This window comes from Paramisgurnus dabryanus, chromosome 14, assembly GCF_030506205.2.
Source record: "Paramisgurnus dabryanus chromosome 14, PD_genome_1.1, whole genome shotgun sequence".
Classification (NCBI taxonomy): Eukaryota; Metazoa; Chordata; class Actinopteri; order Cypriniformes; family Cobitidae; genus Paramisgurnus; species Paramisgurnus dabryanus.
In genome coordinates, this window is record NC_133350.1 from 24727418 (window position 1) to 24750655 (window position 23238).

Consider the following 23238-nt stretch of genomic DNA (forward strand, 5'->3'; position numbering starts at 1 on the left):
CCTGGTCATGAAGTGCCACCGTCCTGCAGAGTTAAATTCCAACCCTAATTAAAACTCCTGAAAAATCAAATCAAAGTTTTCAGTATTACTTGGAAATTAAATTTAGCATCAGAGTTTTGCGTGTGTGTTTGTTTAATGCTGGATATCGTTGAAAAGTCCCAACCGGGGGAAGGGGTTGCATGCGATAAGTAAGATTTCTGTGTTATATTGGAGATCGGCGCTTAAGTGCATATGATGTTAAAGACACAAACATAAATCAAAAGTTATCCAGTGTTGTTGTCCGTGACTCGCTCCTCCTGCGGCACACCCCAAGGGGGTTCAGGGTTTTCTGGAAACATTCGCTAAAGCTGATCTGTCTTTTATAAATCTGATAAAACTAAAGACTCTTTGGAGATATGAAGAATGTAATCCTACTATACTGGTACTCAAGATTAACATGAGATGAGCAAAAACAGCGTGTTACAGTGGCGGCTGGTGACTTCTTTTTTCGAGGCTGGACGATGCGAAGTTTGTTACAACATGTATGTAGCCCGTCATGTTGTGTGGATGGTTATTTCATGTGTTCGGCATGTAATATTCATGCCCCTGAAATTATTCCTGTGGTAAAAAAAAAATCTGTGTAATAAGTTTACTGTGAAGGAATACAATACATTATCCCTTAAATGTCACCCTTAATTGAACATGTTCGTTCGTCATGGCCGAAAGCCACTTGCTGTAAACTTTTCTTCGTGGAAGCTTTGCGTTAATTACAAGTGAGATAATGAAATATTTAATCTCTAATCAATATTTTTTGTCCAATTATTTGCCCAAGTTAGTTTTGGTTTTGAGGTAAAAGTTAAATTACCTTGCATTGTCTATATGTGGGTGGTTGTCACGAAGATGACTTAACAGACTTTATGTATTTTTGCAGCATCATTTCTCTTGCAAGATCTGCAGACAGGGTGCCCATCCTCGATTAAACTGCCATCAGGGCTCTTGTAATAGCCAAAATACAACCACACCTCAGATTTGTCATCTTGGATGCCAAAAAAATCTACAGAGCACTGTCACTGCCTTCCGTCATGCCTTCTGGTGCAAAAAACTATGTAAAAAAAACTGATTCTGGCTGGACAGGATTTACCGCGAGTTTTCAAAATCATGGTAATCAAACACGGTTGTAATGAAAATAAAATTTTAAACGATAATACTAACCGTCAGGACATTTTATCACGGTTAATCGTGAAACCGGTAATCGTCCCATCACGTGTAATCCAAGTTTACTGTTACGTATTTGTCTTGGGTGTATTTTGTGAACGTGAGTGTCTCTTTTATCATAAACTGTTTTGACGCGTGTGCAGCAGGCACTTATTTTGACAAAACACTTGATGCAAATGGTTCACATAATGCAACAAAAACACATATTTTGAAAACACAAGCAAACACACGACACGCCGAACAGTGGTGTGTTATGTGAGCTTTAATATCCGTTTAGCCAAGACTCATTTATGTGGTCGAATGTAAACGGTTTTAACAAGTCTCAGAGAAGTAATAAGAGAAGTAACCAGGTGTAAAAAGGCCCTTTAATGACTGCTGGAATGTTATGTTAATTTAAATATAGTAAAAAGGACATTCGGAAAATGTAACTTCTTCAATAAGTTAAACTGAGATCCCTTGGATTGTCTTCCATTCTGACCATTGTCTTGACCAAGGTTGTTTAGTTAATATTGGATGGTCAGAGAGGACAGTCTGAACTCTCTGCAGTGACTGTGCTCTGGGCTGAATATTTGAGATATACATCCGAGTCGCAGTTTGGACATTTCATGCAGTCCTGTTTGGAATGCAGGAGGTGGATTTATGCGGGTCTAAATAAGTTGGTGACAAGTCTTGACAACATTCACTGGTAAACAAAAACCAGGGTAGAGCATCTTGGAAACGCTCAGGGTCTAAATTCAGATACACATTGATTCTTCAATAAGTCCTAATAAAATCATTAGAAAATCATTATCTTCCAATAAACTCTATGAACAAGTACAAAATAATAAGGTGAGAAACAATTTATCTGCTTGTTTACACAGGCTGGCAGAAAACAACAGAAGATCTGTAGGAGGTGGATATAATTTACTTTAGGTCTAAACATACCACTTAAATTCTGCTTAATCTCATGTCTACAGGGTATTGTTTTAGCCTCAGACAGCAGACACCCACTGACCATCTGATACATGTTTTACAAAAATGACAAAAGCTGTCAAGATCACATCATTGTGTCCAGACAGGATGAAATTCATTACAGTATTATAGCAATGAGATGGATTTTGCCTAATACCATTAACCATATTAATTATGGGTGTCACGATTTCGATTTTAAAACGATCGAAATTAAGTCACAACCTCAAACTTCGAATTAAAAAAATGGAATCGTTGATGCAGCCACGCCCCCATGTCATGTCCGGTCGGCTTGCAAAGCGGAGAAAAACCCGTGTTGAGTGCTGCGAGTAAACCTTAGCTAGCTACAGCCAGTCAAAAGATAGCATGGCAGCTGCAGGAGACACCACGCAAGCTGCTCTTTACATGGAAAACAAAAAACATCAAGAACAGAGTTTGTGACAGGAACGGTTGTTTCTTTGAATGGAGATCTGTTTAAGTTTTAGAACAACTTATGAAAACAGGATTTAAACATGACTTATTGGGGTATAGTCTTACAATCTCTTCTGACGGTAATAAAAGAATGTTTTTTAAGGTGCAAAGTACTGACAGGAATGTTCTCCGACAGGAAGTTACGTTTTATCAGGTATGTGGGTGTACCATATTTTTCCACTGGTAGCACGACTAACATTGCAGGGCATCTCCAGGTTTAAGGTCAGATATTATATTTCATAAAAGTCTAGTCCAAAAATGGCATAGCATTTTTTGAGCTTTCAAAAAAAAAAAGTAAAAATTGAGAATCGAATCGTGGCCTTGGAATCGGAAATGTAATCGAATCGAGGATTAGAAGAATCGTGAATCCCCTAATATTAATAAAAAAAAACAGGTTTTTTTTCTTCTTGCAAAATATTTGTGACCCTGGACCACAAAACATAAAAGTCTGTTTTTTTTTAAATTAAGGTATATACATTACCTGAAAGCTGAATAAACAAAAAATAACCTCAATTGTTATTGTTGTATAATTTGTTAGAATATGACTTTATTTGGCAGAGATACAACTATTTGAAAATCTAGAAACTGAGGATGCAAAATATCTAAATATTGAGAAGATCGCCTGTAAAGTTGTCCAAAAAATTCCTTAGCAACACATATTACAAATAATAACTACTTTTTGATATATTTACGGTAGGAGATTTACAAAATATCTTCATGAAACATGATCTTATGACTGGTTTTGTGGTACATGGTAACAATTTACATTCGACACTTTTACCCAAAGTGACTTGCAGTGCATTCAGTCTCAAAATTTTTATAACTGGTATGATCCCTGGTTATTGAACCCATGACTTTTGCACAGCAGATACAAATGTTTACAAAGACATTGAGCTCTTATGCAGGAACAGACAAGTCACTGGATTTCACTTTGCAAGTTTTACCTCAATGAAGATCATTGAACTCTAATGCTTCTCAATTGTGAACTGAGTCACAGGTAAGGTACAGTCAGAGATTTTCCATCCTGATTCAGTCTCTCAATCAAATCTCTATAATTTCCTCTATTAAGTTGTTTTTCAGCAAGAGGGTGGATTCTATTAAAAGCGTCAATCCTTAGCAACAAGCCTGGACTATTCAACTTGACGCGAGCCATCCTCTCTAATACATTCGGCGAGAGAAAAACATGAGGGCTGTGTGCGTCTGTGCCTTAGTGTTTGCATCGTGAGTAGGAGGGCGAAAAAGGTCTGTCGCACAGAGGGTTAAATTCAATCTTAATACAGAGCTCAGCCTTCAGAAGTTTTTCAACCCACACACACAGCAACCACAACACATCTGACATTCTGTTGTCTTGTGTCAGAGGACTCACGCGTGCATCAAAACAACAACAAGAAGAAATGTCCAGCTATAAACCATCTCAGTGCAACTATTGTTTCTATTGGCGTGCAGACTGCATTGCAGTAATGCAGCCCGTAGACAAAAAAGGTCGATTTTATTTAATACAAAAACTGCAATGTGGGACTTCTCTCCCACCTGTGGTTTGCCTCAGATAACCTTAAACTGCATGGATGTCATCCACAATACAGGTACTTGGCAACTTCCAACAGTACCTCTGTCGCATTCGTTATTGCGTGGCTTAAGTGCGTGTCAAACAATTAAACAGCGCATGTGGGGACTGCAAATTCAGATGAAGGGAGAGATGTACAAGCGCTAGCAGATCAGCATGCATTCAATACTTCTCCCTAGCTGTTTGCATCTCTCCTATTGCCAAATTTATCAAAGCCAGGCTCTGTGAAAGGCTGAATTACACTTGAAAAATTCAAGGAGAACTGGTATCTTCAAGGACGTACTTGCATGGCCGAAATGAGTTTGACAAGTCAAGGTGGCAGACATAGGTGCAACACGGTTTAATTTTACAGTAAAAAGTCATGAATTTGGTTTGGAAAACACTTTACATGCAGACAGATTACAACATAATAACAGAGTTTAAAATCAAACAAAAATATTTGTAATTGAACCATAAATGTGATTCTCACGTAGTACGTTTCAAAGCCTCACAATGTGCACTTATTTACAAGTCCAAGCGTTTACACACATGGCACAGCACATGCATACTCCATAGAGATACAGAGGATGAATGCAACCATGCAAGTTTTTTTCTTACCTGCAGGATGCTCGGATGCCCATGAGAGACAGTGCTAATGAAGGTGACACAGGTTGGCAGGCCAGAGACAGAGCCATGTACCAGAGGGCCACCTCAGTGCACACAGATGCACACTGAGGCTGAATGCTTAAAAGCTGAAGCCATCCACTCACTTTCTCTCTCTGTATCTCTCACCCTCCACTGCCGTCAGCAACAAAAGCCCACCCCTTTATTCTGTGGCACACGCTCTGATTGGCTGTGGGAAGCCAGCACTGCATTGCAGGTAAAAAAACACAGCCGCCTCTTCATCTCTTTGGTACATTCTGGCTTTGTACAATCTCTTAACCCATTCGCCCTCTCTCTCTCTAATTACAGTAGAAAAAAGCAAACGGTTCACAGGAAGGCAAGCTATGGACTCTTGCTCATCAGATTTGTATCCCAGCGGGGTAAATGCACCCTGCAATCTAAACAAGCTTTATTACAACCTTATTAGTAATAGCAGGTAAGTAGCCCTGAATCACCGTAGAGAAAGCATGAGAGAGGGAAAGGGAGACTATGTAAGAGCACTCAACACAATCAATTACTCTTATATATTTGCAGCCCTTTGAGACACACACAACAACATGAGGGCTACTTGACAGAGCGTAACCTGAAATTAAAGAATCCAATTTAACATTTATATGGATGTACACTTTCTACTGAGGGGTAAATTCCCATTTACGGTTGAAAATGTTATGGGATTTGGCTGTTTGTTGACACGACAATGCCAATTTGAGTTTTTGAAAACGCAAACTTTGAAAGAAGGGTTTCAAAGTGCATGTTTTTGAGAATGTTTCCTTGTTGTGTCTGTATTAACTACATAAATGCAAATCTGTGATACAATTGGCGTCATGCACATATTTTACTTCAGTCTTTAGTAGTGGTGTAACCCTACATATTCTGACCGAATCATTTGGGTACATAATTTCCTGTACAGTGCAACAGTAGTTAACAGTAGGCTTGTTTTACCTGTGCAACATACTTCACATCCCAGTTCCCAAACGGACATTAAAGGAATATTCCATTTTCTTAAAAGAAAAATCCAGGTAATTTACTCACAACCATGTCATCCAAAATGTTGATGTCTTTCTTTGATCAGTCGAGAAGAAATTATGTTTTTTGAGGAAAACATTGCAGGATTTTTCTCATTTTAATGGACTTTAATAGACACCACCACTTAACACTTAACTCAACACTTAACAGTTTTTTTCAACGGAGTTTCAAAGGACTCTAAACGATCCCAAACGAGGCATAAGGGTCTTATCTAGCAAAACGATTGTCATTTTTGACAAGAAAAATAACAAATATCCACTCTTAAAGCACAACTTCTCGTTTAGATCCGGTCGTCATGAGCTATCGTGACCCGACGCAATACGTCATCACGTCAAGAGGTCACAGAGGACGAACGCGAAACTCCGCCCCAGTGTTTACAAGTGTTGAGAAAGGGAACCGTTCCTACGTTGTTGTATGTCAATTGATACTAATTAATGTCTTTGTGTCAGTTTATTGTTTAAAATGGTCCGCAAATGTGCGTTTTATATATGTAACACGTGACCTCCCTACGTCACTACGCATTTACGTTAGGTCGCGCTGGACCGGACCTAAACCAAAAGTTCTGCTTTAAAAGTGTATATTTGTTATTTTTCTTGTCAAAAATGACAATCGTTTTGCTAGATAAGACCCTTATGCCTCGTTTGGGATCGTTTATAGTCCTTTGAAACTCCGTTGAAAAAAACTGTTAAGTGTTGAATTAAGTGTTAATTGTTGGTGTCTATTAAAGTCCATTAAAATGAGAAAAATCCTGCAATGTTTTCCTCAAAAAACATAATTTCATCTCGACTGAACAAAGAAAGACATCAACATTTTGGATGACATTGTGGTGAGTAAATTATCTGGATTTTTCTTTTATGAAAATGGAATATTCCTTTGAGTGGCGGACTGCGAGCTTGTTTAGCAAAGCCACTAAAGGCTAATGCGCTTTTGTATCGCTTTTCTATGTAAATGCGAGCTAAATGGACATGTTGGAACGTTCCGCATAGGACCTACGTAGGGGTGGGACGGTTGTCATGACCACCGCACCACCGCGGTGGTGCAATGCCACCGCAGTGGTGAAGTGCCACCGGCGGTTGTGTGACGTCACATATCAGGTGAATGATTAAACAAAATAATAAGTAAAAATTGCAGTTTTTTTTACACGTGAAATAATAATAACAAAAGTTGTACAGTAATTTAAAGCCTAAGATACAAATTTATACATTGTTTTATGTTAATACACAAATCTCCGCTACATTACCATGTATGGCGTTTCCACTAAACTGGTGGATTTTAGCATAACTCAGCACGTTGGAGTTTAGCCATGTCACTGTGTTGTGCGTCTGCTTTAGTTTCTTTTGGTCTCCAGTGACAGTGATACATACACATCACGTTTGTCTTTTGTTGTGAAATAAAAATTTTACCAGGTTAAAGTCGCGCGCATCAGGAAGCGCATTTAGTGAAACTTTATTTTCTTTCACCATTTAAACCACCCTAACCCCCCCATGGACCCCACCACCGCAACACCGGCGGTTGTTGTGGATGGTTCCACCGCGGTGGTAAAAATTTGCCACCGTCACAGCCCTAGACCTACGCAATAGCTACATTGTAGCCTATGTGTAGGCTGTGCATAGCTCTGCGTAGCCTTACGCGCACCTGTAATGGCTTGCGCACACCAAAGCTTTTAAACAAGGCTGAAAACGCCTGGAGGATGCCGAATGCCAGCTGTATTTTCAGCTGAGAGCCAGCTTTCTTCAGCTAAACGCTTTGGTTGCTGTGATACTTCTCTGCTTTGTTTATCAGTCATTGTACAATGCGCCGGTTGGTTGTTGTGATATTTGTCCAGCCCCTCCTCCACTGTCATTGGATGGCCATGTGCGAACTAACATTGACAAGCTGAGCTTTTCACCCAAAGTTGAATATCTTTCAACTGTTGGCGCTGAGCACGGAAAAAGTGGCGGGTTTCAGTGCGGAAAAAACGCTAGGTGCTGGCATTTTTGAAAAATCCACGCTTCCATTGGAAACAACTGAAAATATACACTGGCCGCGGGTGTAAAAGCTTTGGTGTGCATGCCCCCCAAGTGCTGTGACTAGTCTGCTAGAACCACTCCCGACAAATCAAAAAAATATTTGAATATTTGATACCGATGTGTGAATGATCTCTTACTGGTAAAAAGACGGAATGTCACTGTGTGTGTGAACCGCATATTTGTGTATTTACTGGTAAATTCATGGTAATTTACCAGAATTACTGTGTGAAAGAGGCTAATGATAGTAAAACAAAGATGGGCCAAGCTGAGGAGTGATAATTTGAGCTGCAACAATAGTCTCTGTCCATTTACCTTCATCACAGCTGGTCTTCTCAGATAACATTCATAACAAGCTGCTGCTTCTTCTATTGTGGGTTAACTGGACAAGATGCTGCTTCTGCACTGCTACTGTGAGTTACACCTATGGATAATCTCTACTAGTGGTCTAAATGTGTAATTACACAAACACGGACAACATTGCGGAAGTATGAATGAAAACTGACGCATAGCCTAGAGACTACAGTGTAGGACCTATGCTAAAGTACAATGGGCCTTTTGCAACATTTTACGCTCAAGCGTCGGGTTTTAAGATGCTATGTCAAATGAAAAGAATTTAAACTTTAGGAGGCAGCACAGCTCATCATCGTCAGGTCCAGAACGGATCGTTAGCAATTGGCTAACTTTATCCTAAAGTTGCTATAAAAAGTTGTTTTGTCAATATTAATTTGGAATATTAGAGGGATTTAATAACAAATTACACATTTGACCTTTAACTCTTTCACCGCCATTGACGAGATATCTCGTCAATTAAGAGAAAACGCTTCCCCGCCAAGGGTTGTTGCGGTGACAGAATTTTCCCACCGGTTAATCAGCGCGTGACAAACCCGGTTATATCGGTTTCACCGGGTGGGAGGGGCTCATAAATTCACATACAGACGTGCGCATTTTACTTTCACTTTTGAATTAGATGCAACTGTTATAATAAAGCGCTTGCGTACACTGCGTTAAATCGCGTATGAATATGCGTGCAAATGCGAGTGCAACAGCTGGTTTAAGTGCTTGACTCAATGTGCGGAGATACTTCTGACAGAAACCCGCCAGTCCCAAGCAGTGCAACCGGCTATTCCTCCATAAAGCGCTGTTTGAATGATGGGTTTATTATTATTCTTAATGAAAAACACAACAACAAAATGATCTCGCTTATATTAAACATCATATGTATACTATAACAAAAACGAGTAAGCACGCGGCTTCTGCCATCATCTGTTTGCCGCAGTCTGACAGGAATAAATAAAATCTGACACCCGCAGCCGCTGCTCTGTGACGCGCGTTCAGCTCCGCTGGATTCAGACAGAAGACACATTCAGTTGTAAGTTTTTGCCCTCTCTAACGAAACTAAATGATTTAATTACAAAAAATATCAAAACGACGGTGAAAGACGGTGTCGCGGTGGGCAAGTGATCTAACCGGTGAGAGGCTGAAGCACCGGTAATCACCGTTTCACCGACTATCGCAACAAGCCTATCCCCGCCAATGACGAGATTTTCCGTCTTTCCGCAACTTTTTAAACCCGGAAGTATTGCCCTATGGCAAGCGGCTGCATGTCCGTGTCTGTTTTAAAGATCGCTCTGAATGGGATCTCAATGAAAAGTCCGTCACAAAAATTAAATTATCTCTGCTTTTTGCTCAAAATGTGGTGTTTTGCAGAAACCTACCCATATTCAAAAGCTGATTACAAAAGAACCACTGAAGGTAGGATGAAACGTTTTTTTTTTGTTTGAAAGCAGAGGGTCTGTTCTTTCATTTGGTATATTGTATGTTTATATATTTAAAGAAGAACATTTTCTGGAAGGCATTAAACTTTGGTGAAAATCATGAAAAACGCTGGCGCTGGCTGGCAACTTTTTTTTTTTAAACGCTGGCGGTGAAAGAGTTAAGAATGCTTGAATTTTAGAATAACACATTTGTTTTAAAAAAACATTGTAGCTGATAATAACTAGACCATTAATTTAGCCAAATGGTAGACATCAGTTATCCCTTTCCAAAGTGGGAAACATTAACGGTGCCTAATTTTCACCAGCAATGTCCTGGTACCCAATCTGTCTTCCCTTAGCACTTTTTGATTCAAAGAATCTCAGTTTTGGAGCCTAAATACTAGATCTTCTTAACCACCACCTGATCACATACATTAAAAAAACTACTACTCACGCCTGGCTAAATTGACTGTGGAACATAGTCACAGCAGAAAAGATAAGCATAAATAGGAGCAAAGGTACATGTAAGGTACATTACAACAAGAGCATGATACACCTCTGTTCACCCTGTAATTTAAAAACAAAGCCATCAAGGGCTTTGCAGAAGATGGAGACATGTAGGTGGAAAATGATGATAGGCACTATTATAAGAAAATACAAGGAAAAACATCAGACACTCAATGAGTCACAAATAATCACAGAGGAGGGCAACCCTACACTGATCTAACACTCTGAGATGAAAAAGCCTTATACAATTATGCAAACATAAACAGCAGAAACATTTGCAGCATTCATAACTCTTATAAAGAAAGATGCTTCTGGTCCCACAGTGGGACGTCATCACATACCATGCACTTAATGGTCTGATGTTACCTAGCAACCACGAATCCTTTGCCAACCGATGCAAGTTAGGGTTTCTATGATTGACGGGGCATTAAAACACTCTGTCATGTGTCTTGCATAAAGTATCGTTATGCAAATAACACATCTTTCATACTGCTAATATATGCATTTATACATTTAAATAAGTAATTCAAAAGGTTCTCATATTTTGTTTCTCCTGTGCCTATAAACATCTTATATAAGAGCCAAATCAAGTAACAAGGAGCTTTGACACATTTGTGAATCATAAAATCTTATTTAATCTAAGGATGCAACAATACAGTTAGTCCACAGTTCAATACGTTCCTCAGTACTGTTTGGATTTAGCCATTAAAGTGTTTAACATTATTTTATGCTTAGGCAACAGAAACAGCAAATGGTTAAGAAGAACAAAACGGTTTTAATTGCAATTTTCTTTGTTTGACGTAAATGTAAAAAATATACATTTAATCAATTTGGAAAATAAACATACATGAACTTGAACACATTAATTGGCCGTTTTAAATAAAACTTTGGATTTAACTTTGTGTCATGTGAATTTTCAAATTAAGTTTAAACTTTTCAAGTTGTGGGAACACGAGGCAAATAGCACGCGATCGCTAGGGATGTGCATTTATGTCATTTTTTCATTTCGATTAATCCATAGGTCTGAAGAACGATTACTCGATTAACTGGGGGCGGGGCAATCAAAGGGGCGGGGCGTACACGTCATGGTGAAAATGAAAATATTTTTATGAAAAACACTCAAATAAAACTTAATTTCTAAGAAAATATGACATAACAATGAACACATACTGGAGTTTTAATGAATTAAATGTTTTTAACAGAAACCTCTAACAGGAAAAGCTGCGTGATGGAATGAAACTAAAGGGTTAACAAACACAAACCGAAGCGCTCTGCATAATATTAAGCCTTTATACAACATAAATGTACAACGTGCATCTATCTGCATAAATGCAAGACTTCAACTAAGTTTTCAACTAAGTTATCTAAAAAAAAGAAAGTTTAACTCCCTTTGTGGATGTGCATCATAAACAGCGCACTTTTAAACACGTCCAGTCAAAGCACAAGCTTCATAACATTAAGCAGCTTTAAGTGTTTTGCTAGCATTTTAGCATTTAGCTGTGTCGTGTCGTCCTCTTACCTCAGTCAAGATGTAATGTAAATGCTCGTATGGCTCTCTGGTATCTCTTGACATTTGATGTTTAAATATGAGATGATAACCCATTGAACTTTTGACGGCGCTGTACATTTTGCAACTGACTGACTGTATTTCCGAAGATCACGGCATCCTTTTAAACCATAGTGCCTCAGTGATGTGAGGTGTGACCGGCTTCGCGGGCTCGCGGGCTGCCGCGCATTACGCAGACCGGCGGGTTGCTGATGCGCGGTCGCGCGGAATCTGTTTGTTTTTGAATCACGCATGGTAATGCTACTGATGTCATACGTCGGTCTGCGTAGCTCGACACGATGTCAAACACGCATCTCCAGACCCAGTCTTTACTACCACATGCGCTCGTAACGCTAACCAGACACCCAAATGCCGCCATATCCACAATAAATAAATAAATAAACCCACATGATCATCGTTTTCGTGATCGATCATCGATGCCACGTTCGAGTACTCGAGCAATCGAGTACTCGTGCCCATCCCTAGCGATCGCATCATTTGAATCGTCCCACGCAAATTCACACCTATTTGCATTGACTTTGTATGTGATAATTTACTTGCTCAAATAATTAACCCACACTACAGATTTAAAAGATGGCGGAGCAGCCTTGCATTGGTTCCTCTCTTCTGCGCTCGCCATGGTAGAGCATGTGTGAAATCTGACCCCAGCTTTGCATGCATAATTGGCCGCTTGTAGCCCATAGTGACTTGATATTTACTTGCGAGGAGGCACGTGGATTTGCAGACACAAGAACAGATGTGCAGGGAATAATAAAACGGACGGATTTGGACACATAAAACAAAAAAACGCAATCCACAACATGCGTGTATTGCACGTGGAGGTTGTACAAAACAGTTCAATATTATATTGAGAATTATGGCATCCCTAATTTAACCAAGATCAGATTACTTTTACAAATGTCTTATTTTAAGAAAGAATTGGCATGGAGATACTGTGGTGTAGTGGCTAGCATGCCTGCTAGCACAACTTAAAGGAGCATTTCACCCATAGAAACATTCATCTTAATTGAAAGTATGTCATATTTGTAGTCGAAATGTAACATACATTTAGAATTTGGTGCCTATTTGACCGAGAAAAGGGGTGTTTGTAGTCTCACCCCCTCAACAAAGATATTGGACTTCCTTCTTTCAATGATGCAAAATGATGATTTTTACATCATTGAAAGAAGGAAGGGCAACACTGAAATCTGTATTTCTTCTGTCTCAGTGGCAAGTGAGAAAATTATGCATGCCCATTCAAAAACATGTCTGGGGTTCTAACTATACAAAGCTTAATGCAAATCGGTGAAGTGTCCCTTTAAAATATAGTGCTTATAAGGGTGACAGCTAGGTTGAGGGCGTCCTCACATTGTACTTAATTGTACCCAATCGTACCCGTGTGCGATAATTCCCTCTCCACACTTTCCCTTGCTTGGCTGCACTTACACTAAACTTTTTGATCTGGACCCAAGTACGTTAACATCATTATGATGCGATTGCTTTGAATAAAGTCCAAAAGATATGCAAGCTTCCTTACCAGAGTGAGCACAATGGAGTTCATTGCAATTGTAAGTGCGTTTGAATTAATGTGGCGCTGCGAAATCAGATTGGCACATGACATTAAAGTAACAAAAGAGCAATTCTATAGCTTTGTAATATGCTTTTAAATCTCTTGTGAGGTTATTTAAAGTCATAAACCGATCAGGCAGCACAGCGCCACATGAAGTCAAGCACAACTATTATTTGGGGTCGTTTGGAATGGGGTGACACATAATCAACCAGCATCTATACAAGGGGTTCTCAAAGTCCGGACTCCGGTCCGGATCCGGACCCGACGGGAACTTGATCCGGACCCGCATCCAATTCATATTACAAGTGCATTAATTTCTATGTGATTGATTAAATGTGTGCATTTGCTACTTTACAAATGCATATTAAACTTGTAAACCATTCGTTTAGTTTTCTTTTTCTTTTTAGATTTAAGAATATTCCCGGTCCGAAAATAAAACGAGTTATTTAAAAATTTCCTGTATGACGCTGTAGCCTCACACCCAGATATTATAAACAGCTACTTCATATACTACGGCTTTTGATCAGTAAGTCCTTATCAATCTGAAATCACTGTTGGTTTAATTCATTTAAAACATGCATTTGAAAAAGCAACACTCATCAAACATAATCATTATACATATTCTTTATTATCATGAAAATACCTGAAAAGGTTTGAAGAACAGCAATATAAATATATCCTTAAGACATTTCCTGGAGCTGCGTGTTTCTGGTTCTTCGTCTGCAGCGCATATTAAGTTTCTGCCCGAGAGCGCCCCCTGGCTTTTGGATGTAGCGGCAGTTCACCGTACTTCATTGAGAAGCATAGCAAGCATCATCAGCCAATTTATAGGTGCACCCCTAATTTTGGTCAGTGTCTCTGCCTACCAACCACACCTTTTTTGCCACGGTTTATGCATCTGATGGAGAACATACTGTGCCATTTCTCTAATTAGGTTGCTCTGTATTTTGCACCTGGTTACTTTTGGCATATTTCTTGTGTTTATGTTTTAAAAAAATTTTTTACTTTAAATGCAAAATACACTTATGTTTTTCCCAAACTATGTGTGTTGATTTGTTACATAAACAAATGATTTACATAAAGTTTTTCCGGACCTATGAAAATGATGAGAATTCAGATTTGGACCTTTGAATGTAAACTTTGAGAACCCCTGGTCTATACAGTCAACTGCACTAAAGGTGATCTTCACATGAGCTTCACTAACTGCATAATAAACTCAATATTATTGTCATGTGTCAAAGCTCATTGAAAATAGTTTCTTCTGGTCTCTTCAAATTGCTTTCAGTGTGAATGACCCTTTACTGTTGACCTTTCTCAGAAGTGACCAAATCAGTGAGCTGTTGAAGAGATTTGTGATGACTGGAGAGCTTCTCCATTTGCAGGTACAGAGCTGTGAGAGAGTTGTAGCTGGCTTCTGGTTTTCACAAATCTGTCTTGTCAGCTCGCTCATTTTAGTAGAACGAGATGAACTCAGTGATGTACTTGTTTTACACGGTGTATTTCATATTATATAATGAATATTTCTACATAAAGTTTAATGCATTGCTAATGTTTTATATTACCTTCTCAGTTATATTACCTGTTCCTGACAACTGCATTTCAATGTACGGTTCATTTCAATGCTAAAACAACGTTATTTTGTGCATTTGGTGTAATACACTGTGTTCGCATGTTTTATGGTTCAAGAGACATTTTCCACATTTCCACATAAATTATTGTTGCTTCTCCATGCCCTACCTAAAACCGAAAGTATACTAGGAACGTCCATGTATGTGCGCCGTCCGCATGACGTCATTTTCGTCATCAGGAGCCGCGTGCAGCCCAAAATTTGAGACTGCGCGGACAGTGCGCGTACAGTCCACGTACAACAGCACATGTGCGTGAAAATATTTAAACCGGACACTCCACTACAAACAATTATACAAAGGAAATAGACAGCATTTGCGCACACACACAATCGTTTTTCTTCTTTAACCTTTACTTCTTCCAAGACCAGAAAGCTGTGGAGCATGTTTGTTACCATAATGTTTGATTCCTGTTCTTTGTTGTCTTGTTGTTTGTTTTAAACTGTGTTTGCATGGTGGATCGGTTACTTTTCTACACCTATCCAGGGTTCCTGCAGGTTTCACCAAGTCAAATTTAAGACTTTTTAAGACCTTTTTAAGACCATTATGAGTGAAATTTAAGACCAAAGCGGCACAATGATCTCAGAAATTCTCAAAACATTATATTTTTATTATATCTTTATTTTTTTTTATTTTTTGTTTGACAAATAAAATCCACTAATATGGGAAGATCAGTATGGTCAGCTGCTGATATGTGGCTTGTTAACATGTTTTACACTTTCTCCACCCATACGTTATGTGCATAAATATGCATTATACCGCCATCGCATTTATTCCCCTCTCTAATTACACAATAATGAAATGAAAAGGAAATTTACTATAAAAAGGCTGTTCGTGGTTTGTTGTGTGTTGCAAACAAGGCCGTTTCTAAATCCGAAGGCTGTAGCCTCCAGAGGTCGCATTTGTAGGCTGCATATGAAAACTGTGTAACACTAAAGTTGACTCATTGTTGATGGCGCGGGACTTGACGGCCTGACTGTTTAAGTTGATTTTTAATAAAGCAGTGTTGATTTTTTCGCTTCTGGGTCCTCTGTTTCAGAACCTTGCAAATGCTCTGGTAAGCCACGGGCTAGTTGGTTAAATTAACACAGAAAAGATTTTTCTCGCCAAACCTACAGTATACAGTCGGATCACAACATCTGAAATATAGCTTATGGCATGAATTGCGTGGATTATAATAGCCTACATTTGTATTCTCTTTAAAAAATAATGATTAAAAACTGGATTGAAGAGACATTCAGTGACACTCAAAGTGCAGAACTTTTCTTTTTAGAGGCCCACCCATCAAATACATTCTTCCTCCGTCACTGATTAGTTCTACAGCATTTTAATTTACCATTTTATTTTTTTTCGGACAACCTTTTCGGGAATAAATGGAGGTAAGAAATTTAAGACTTGGGTTAATTAAATTTAAGACCTAGGGTGAAAATCTGGCCATTTTTAAGACTTTTTATGGCCTTAAATTTAACTTTCTAAATTTCAGACTTTTTAAGACTTTTTAAGACCCCGCGGGAACCCTGCTATCCTAATGTTTTAATGTACAGTAAATGTCGCCAAATCAGTGCTGCCCTGACGGCCTGTTAAGAGTAATAATTGGAATAAAAAAACATTTGTATTGCGTATAGTGTCGAACGCGGCCGTCCGCGTGTAGCCGCGGGGAGTAAACTTGGAAAGCTGTGCGGACGCTGCGCGCGAGCCGGACGGGGAAAAAAGGTATACCTCAGCCTTAAGGCTCATCATTCTGACAGGCAAGGTGTGCTCCAATTGGCCAGCTAAACAGTTCGCTGATTGGCCTGAATAGCTCTATTGTCAGTCGAAAATATGACGCACCTTGCCATATCTGGAAGATCAGCTCCCAATGCAAGGACAGGAGTTAATATCTTCTTTACTACCTTATCAATACAAGCTGAATCTGATCCATAAAATGCAGATGGCCAAGCTGATCAATCAACAATTTGCCAGTGCGGCTTGAGCAGGACGTAACAGATTGGTAAGGCAAGGATACAAAAACATAAAACCATGTCTGCATTTGTGATTGTAGAAACGACAAACAACAAGCGCTAATCTACACTCACAAAACTGTGATGTGACACCCTCTTTAATATCAAAGTAATAAAGTGGTATAAATTAATACATCTAATGCACGTTAGTTGTCACGGCACATTGATTAATATGAAAAAAATGTGAATTACTAGTGTTCTTTTCTTCATCTTTTATTTCTCATTGCACATCATTGCAATGCACACAAATGCAACAGCATCAATTAAAAAAGGCCAAGGCTTGAAGTCTTTCTTTAGATAAACTTTCATTTACATTTACGCATTTGGCAGATGCTTTCATCCTTTACATTGTGGCCTGTTTAACAGGCAGATAAGCGATCATAGTTCATTAACCAGCTAACACCACTTATAGTAAAGTGCATATAGGGTTTGCCACTGAACACATTTAAATTGTGAACCATGATTGTGATTAGGGATGGGTATCGTTAAGGTTTTAACGGTATTACTACTCTTACCGGTACTGCTTAACGGTCCGGTGCTTTAACGGTATTCTTATCGGTACTTTGGCCAATGTTAACATTTGATCACGAACCTATGTTCACATGATTAAGTTAATTATGTATCTGCATTTCATTATTACAAATTAATTTCTGGATATCATTTCTAAATATTATACATATATTTATTAATGCACCAGCGTGAAAGCTGCAGAAAAAATACTCTAAATAGGATATTTAAGCTAAATAAATGTTTACATGCTGATTTTTCTTTATTTGGGATTTTAAAAAGAAGTAGAAAATATGTTGAATGCATAACGTTCAGCATTTCTCCCAAAAGAAATCAACAGAATTTCAACGTAAGGTAAGCAAACCAATTAGGGAGATTGTACATTTATTTTAAATGACGTGAACAATGTTGATTCAACATGATTTTAGCATACATGCCTGACGTTGATGCGGCAACCACCAGAGATGATGGTTGAATTTTTCAGGCTGCGACCTTCTAAGGACGTATTTTAAGACCGATTGCGTCACAGCAGCGCGACTTGAGGCTGTGACTTGTGTTAATATTATTCTGTTTATGTTGCGTATTTCTAAGGTTGATTAATTTTATATACTGTTGAATAGTTTAATCTACATCAACGTGTCATATTTTCTAAAATAAATGAATATTTTTTTGATTCCATGTTTATTTAAATAAGTCAGAAACGTCTCCGCTGTGTCCTGCTGACAGGCGCGGTGGGCGCGTGCAACAGGTGACGCAAATTATAGGTCCTCCGAGGGTTAGACTGTCTCATTTCAGTTCTCTTCGCGGACTTCTGAGGCTGCCACCTTGAAAGACAGAGTGCTCCCCTTTTAAGGTTGTATGCTTAGAAGGTCGCAGCCCTTGAATTGGGACACAGCTTCTTTCTGCACGTAATACACTTTTGAAAGATGCTTTGACAGATTGTTTGTGTTTCCGCCCTTACATGCAAACATCTTGTTGCACTTACCTGTATGACAACGAGCGTTGTCTGCATCAACTCTAGTGAAGTATAACCACACTTTTGAATGTTTTGCTCTATCCGTCATCGTCACTCTTTGTATTAAGCGGTAGTTTTCGTGCTGTTATGCGTGTGCGTGCGCCGCGCTCGTTGTTGTGGTTGTGTTTGACAGACAGCCAGCCTCCGCGGCGCGCATGAGAGATCTCGCAGATCTCACAGACAAACGTCTTAATCGCAAATTAGAAATGTTTGGTGAGATAAAATGTGCACGAAAACATTATTAAGCAAGAATACATAGTACATTTATTTTTATTTTTTTCTCCAGGACCGAAAGCAGAACCGATAGCGTCAGATCTTACTGATACTACGGTCTTTCATAATTTAGCCCCGGGGCCAGTTTAATACCGGGTTTCGGTACCCATCCCTAATTGTGATTCCTTGACTTCTTAACATTATAAGAAAATAATGATACAGCATAATTTCATACTGCAACGCAAAACTAGAGACAGTGGAGCGTACTGTCAATGCCCTCTCTGCAGCACACCAAAAAAGCAAAGCTTCTGTTAAAGAATATGAATGTGAAGGCGTCCCATCAGGACTGATGCTGTGAACTTACTCGTGCTTGCGAGCTGCAGTATACTCTGCACATCCAGAGCCCTTATAGATTAAACCTGTTCCGTTATGCAATACGTGCCAACCAGAAAAAAAAATGCAAAACAGAGAGAGAGAAAGAGGGATAGAGAGAGAGGTTATCATAGGGCATGATGATGACAGGAAAACAGTCTCTGATAATGTGTTTTGTAGGACACATGCATTTGGTAACTACAGCACACGTTCTTGTGTTTGAAAAAAAAAAATCTGTTCCTCAATGACTGCAAGAACTGAACCATCCTGTGTGAAGGGCCCCAAAAAACTGTCATTGGAAAAACTAAATATTTTCATTACATTACAAAACCAACATGTAAACCTAATTTAAACCTACAGAGGCCGCCATTTTGGCTCAAAGAAGTGCATTGGTTTATATTACAAGTTTTATAGCTGAAACACAAAAAATGCTGTTGATACAAAAACACTACTTAGTTCTCCTGTAGATATAAGGTGCTGTAATAAAATACATTTGTAAAATACTGCAACGATGGTAGGCTATTTGGTGGGTTTTAATCTTGTTTAAAACTGATACATGCATGCAAAATTTAAAGTGCCCGTATTATGAAAAACTCACTTTTTCTGGGTTTTGGGGTGTTATTTTGGGTCTCTGATGCTCCCACACGCATACAAACTTGGAAAAAAATCCATCCATGCTGTTTTGAGTGAGATACAGGTTTCTGAATGTCCTCTGCCTTGAGTCTCAGATTGCGCCAGTTAAAACTCAGCTCCGTTGTGACGTAACAAACCGTTTCGTCACATTCAGTTTGAATTTTCCCGCCCACCACCCCACTCGCAGGTCTCCACCCACCAGGTAGCTAGAGAGCATAGAGCAGTCACTTGAATGAGACGCTCTGTGCTGTTATCATGTCTCACGGAAATAACAGCGCTATTTGGATATTATGGATTATACTCCCACCTACTTTTAAAAACAAAGTTTTAACGCGTGGTTATTGGAACCCGGAGTAATCTTATATACAGTGTGTTACGATCAAACAGTCCTCAGATTGTAGGCGATAAGACCTTCATGCGAAATCTGATTTAAACAACAGACTATGTATCTATATTTCACGGATTATAAGCATTTGTGGACAAAAATGGTAATTGGATGTATTTTATTGGACTTTCATGGATCATTCACACATCTGAAACAGACTGGATTCGATTCGCGATCGCGTTGTTTCATCACAAAAGGTAAGAAGTCACGTTATATTTTGCATGTTGTCATCTTCTGTCACAAAATACTACATTTATGATGCTAGAGCTAAAAGTTTTTTGCCAAACTAACTGAGACCGTACGCCCCGGCTTTTCTGACGAGGCGAGCCTCTAATAACTTTACGGTCCGCATAGATATATACACGGTCCGGACCTCCCGCTAGCTTCTAGCAATTAGCACGCGGTCCACAAGCAATATACATCCCCCGTCGGGTCTTAATTTCTGTAATTTGCGAAAATAATGCGCTTGAAAATGTTTATAACGGGAAATTTTAGTATTGTCCAGGGAGAACGAGTGTATTGTTCAGACTGCTACATCACAATTTACGCTGGAATCTTTGTGTGTCATATTGAGTTTGACACACCGAGACCGGGCCTTACCACCCCGGCTTTTCTGACGAGGCTAACCCCCGAGCCTCTTATAACTTTACGGTGCGGACCTCCCGCTAGCTTCTAGCAATTAGCACGCGGTCCACAAGCAGTATACATCCCCCGTCGGGTCTTAATTTATGTAATTTGCGAAAATAATGCGTTTGAAAATGTTTTATAATGGGAATATGTTAGCATTGTCCAGGGAAAACGAGTTTATTGTTGTGACTGCTAACGTAACATCACAATTTACTCTGGAATCATTGTGTGTCATGAGTTTCTTCTCCTGTAGTGTACTTATTAGTGATACTTTTCTGTATGATTTGTCTGTTGGCAACATAAACCATTAATAATAAAAATAATATATAAAATAATAACACCGTATGGTCTGCACTGCTCACGGTACCACTGAGCACGCGCACGGGCACATGACGTTAGTAGTGGGGCGTGATCAAAGGAGCAGCAGCTCATAAATATGAGAGACTAGCTCAAAACGGCACAATCTGAACTGCCCTGAAACAGAGGCTACTAGAGATGGGTAACAATCTTTTCCTACAAGCTATTTCGAGAAAACAACTTTTGAAACATGCTTTATGGAACTCGTACACCTATATAACTTGTGGAAAAGCAGTCATAAGATGGGCACTTTAAAAATAACCTCTCAAACTGAATTTAATATATGATACCTTTACCTATTGAGTATTTTATCCAGTGTAAAATCTTGTTAATGCATTTTTCTATTATTTTCTTAATGCATTAAGTATTCTATCTGGTGGATGATAAAACTGAAATGTTTCTTTTATTGTAAGACAGGAGTTTAATGCATATGTTTACCTGAAGAGCTGCTGACAGAAAGCGGAACAAACACCCTGCTGCAGCACAGACACACCCTCGCCTCCTTAAGCCCCAGAGTATAGTCTATTTTTTACTTGTACTCAAACATTTCCAGCAAGGTCAAACGCCCAGCCTTGCAAAGTAGTTTATTTGACTCGTACGTGTACACAAACGTTCAACACATGTGCATTGTGACAAAATGCAATGGGCTAAATACTGCATTCTCCTGTATACACCTGTGCGACCTACGTGTACAATGTGAAGTGAAAAAGTAAAGTGACAGGCTTGTCAAGTATGCAATGCATCCTCGAAATGTTATTTCTGCATTTAACCCATCCCAGTGAGTAATGAACACACACACTGCAAGTCGTGAACACACACGCACCCGGAACAACGGGCAGCTATCCCAACACACATGGAGCAATTAGGGTAAGGTGAGGGTAAGGTGCCTTCTCAAGGGCACCAAAGTTGCAACCGCCAGCCACGAGACTTGAACCGGCAACTCTCGAATTACAAGCCCGTCTCTCTAGCCAATACAGATAAAACGATTTTCAACAAAATCTGGCGGTGTGCGTACAGTACGGGAGCACTCTTCTTAATACAAAAACTGCGTCAGGCGCACTGTACGCGGTCCTTCAGGTACGTGTAAAAGTGAACCATACTTCGGCCTTTACCTCTCTGATCATCTTTTATTTTCATCTACATTTTAGTATTATCTTCCATGCTATCCTCATTTATGTGACGTTCAAGTTCAAATTAAAAAGGCTAAATGGAAGGCATTTTATCTCCCTGAAAACTACCTAACCCAACCATACCTAAAAACAAGGCATGAGGAATAACAATAGTCTTGCTACAAAAATAGCATTATTAGAGGAAAATAAGTATTTTAAAACCCTGCTATTTTGCAAGTTCTCCCACTTAGAAATCATGGAGGGGTCTGAAATTGTCATCGTAGGTGCATGTCCACTGTGAGAGACATAATCTAAAAAAAAAATTCAGAAATCACAATGTATGTATTTTTTAACTATTTATTTGTATGAAACAGCTGCAAAGAAGTATTTGAACACCTGAGAAAATCAATGTTATTATTTGGTACAGTAGCCTTTGTTTGCAGAGGTCAAACGTTTCCTGTAGGTTTTCACCAGGGTTGCACCCACTCCTCCACACAGATCTTCTCTAGATCAGTCAGGTTTCTGACCTGTCGCTTAGAAACACAGAGTTTGAGCTCCCTCCAAAGAGTCTCTATTGGGTTTAATCTGGAGACCTTGATATGCTTCTTACAGAGCCACTCCTTTGTTATCCTGGCTGTGTGCTTCGGGTCATTGTCATGTTGGAAGACCCAGCCTCGACCCATCTTCAATGCTCTAACTGAGGGAAGGAGGTTGTTCCCCAAAATCTCGCAATACATGGTCACAGTCATCCTCTCCTTAAAACAGTACAGTCGCCCTGTCCCATGTGCAGAAAAACACCCCAAAAGCATGATGCCACCACCCCCATGCTTCACAGTAGAGATGGTGTTCTTGGTATGGTACTCATCATTCTTCTTCCTCCACACACATTTAGTGGTATTATGACCAAAAAGATCTATTTTGGTCTCATCTGACAACATTACTTTCTTCCATTACTCCTACGAATCATCCAATTGGTAATTGGCAAACTTAAGATGGGTCCGAACATGTCCTGGTTTAAGCAGGGGAACCTTCCGTGCCATTTATGATTTCAAACCATGACGTCTTAGTGTATTACCAACAGTAACCTTGGAAACGGTGGTCCCAGCTCTTTTCAGGTCATTGACCAGCTCCTCCCGTGTAGTTCTGGGCTGATTTCTCAGCTTT

The 23238-nt window shown here is 39.3% G+C and overlaps 1 protein-coding gene across 4 annotated transcripts in view; it reads right to left on the reverse strand.

The window, feature by feature from the left end:
• srpk1b (SRSF protein kinase 1b) overlaps nucleotides 1-23238 on the reverse strand; it is a 64771-nt gene that overhangs the window by 34249 nt on the left and 7284 nt on the right. Inside the window, exon 1 of one of the 4 annotated variants that reach the window (XM_065241727.2) lies at nucleotides 4775-4943. The exons of 2 other annotated variants lie outside the window; for them this stretch is intronic. In XM_065241727.2, coding sequence (XP_065097799.1) covers nucleotides 4775-4851 — 77 coding nt within the window. In that variant the 5' untranslated portion in view covers nucleotides 4852-4943. Of the gene's footprint in view, nucleotides 1-4774; nucleotides 4944-23238 lie in introns of those variants that run through there. One more of the 4 variants, XM_065241724.2, reaches the window with a different exon arrangement.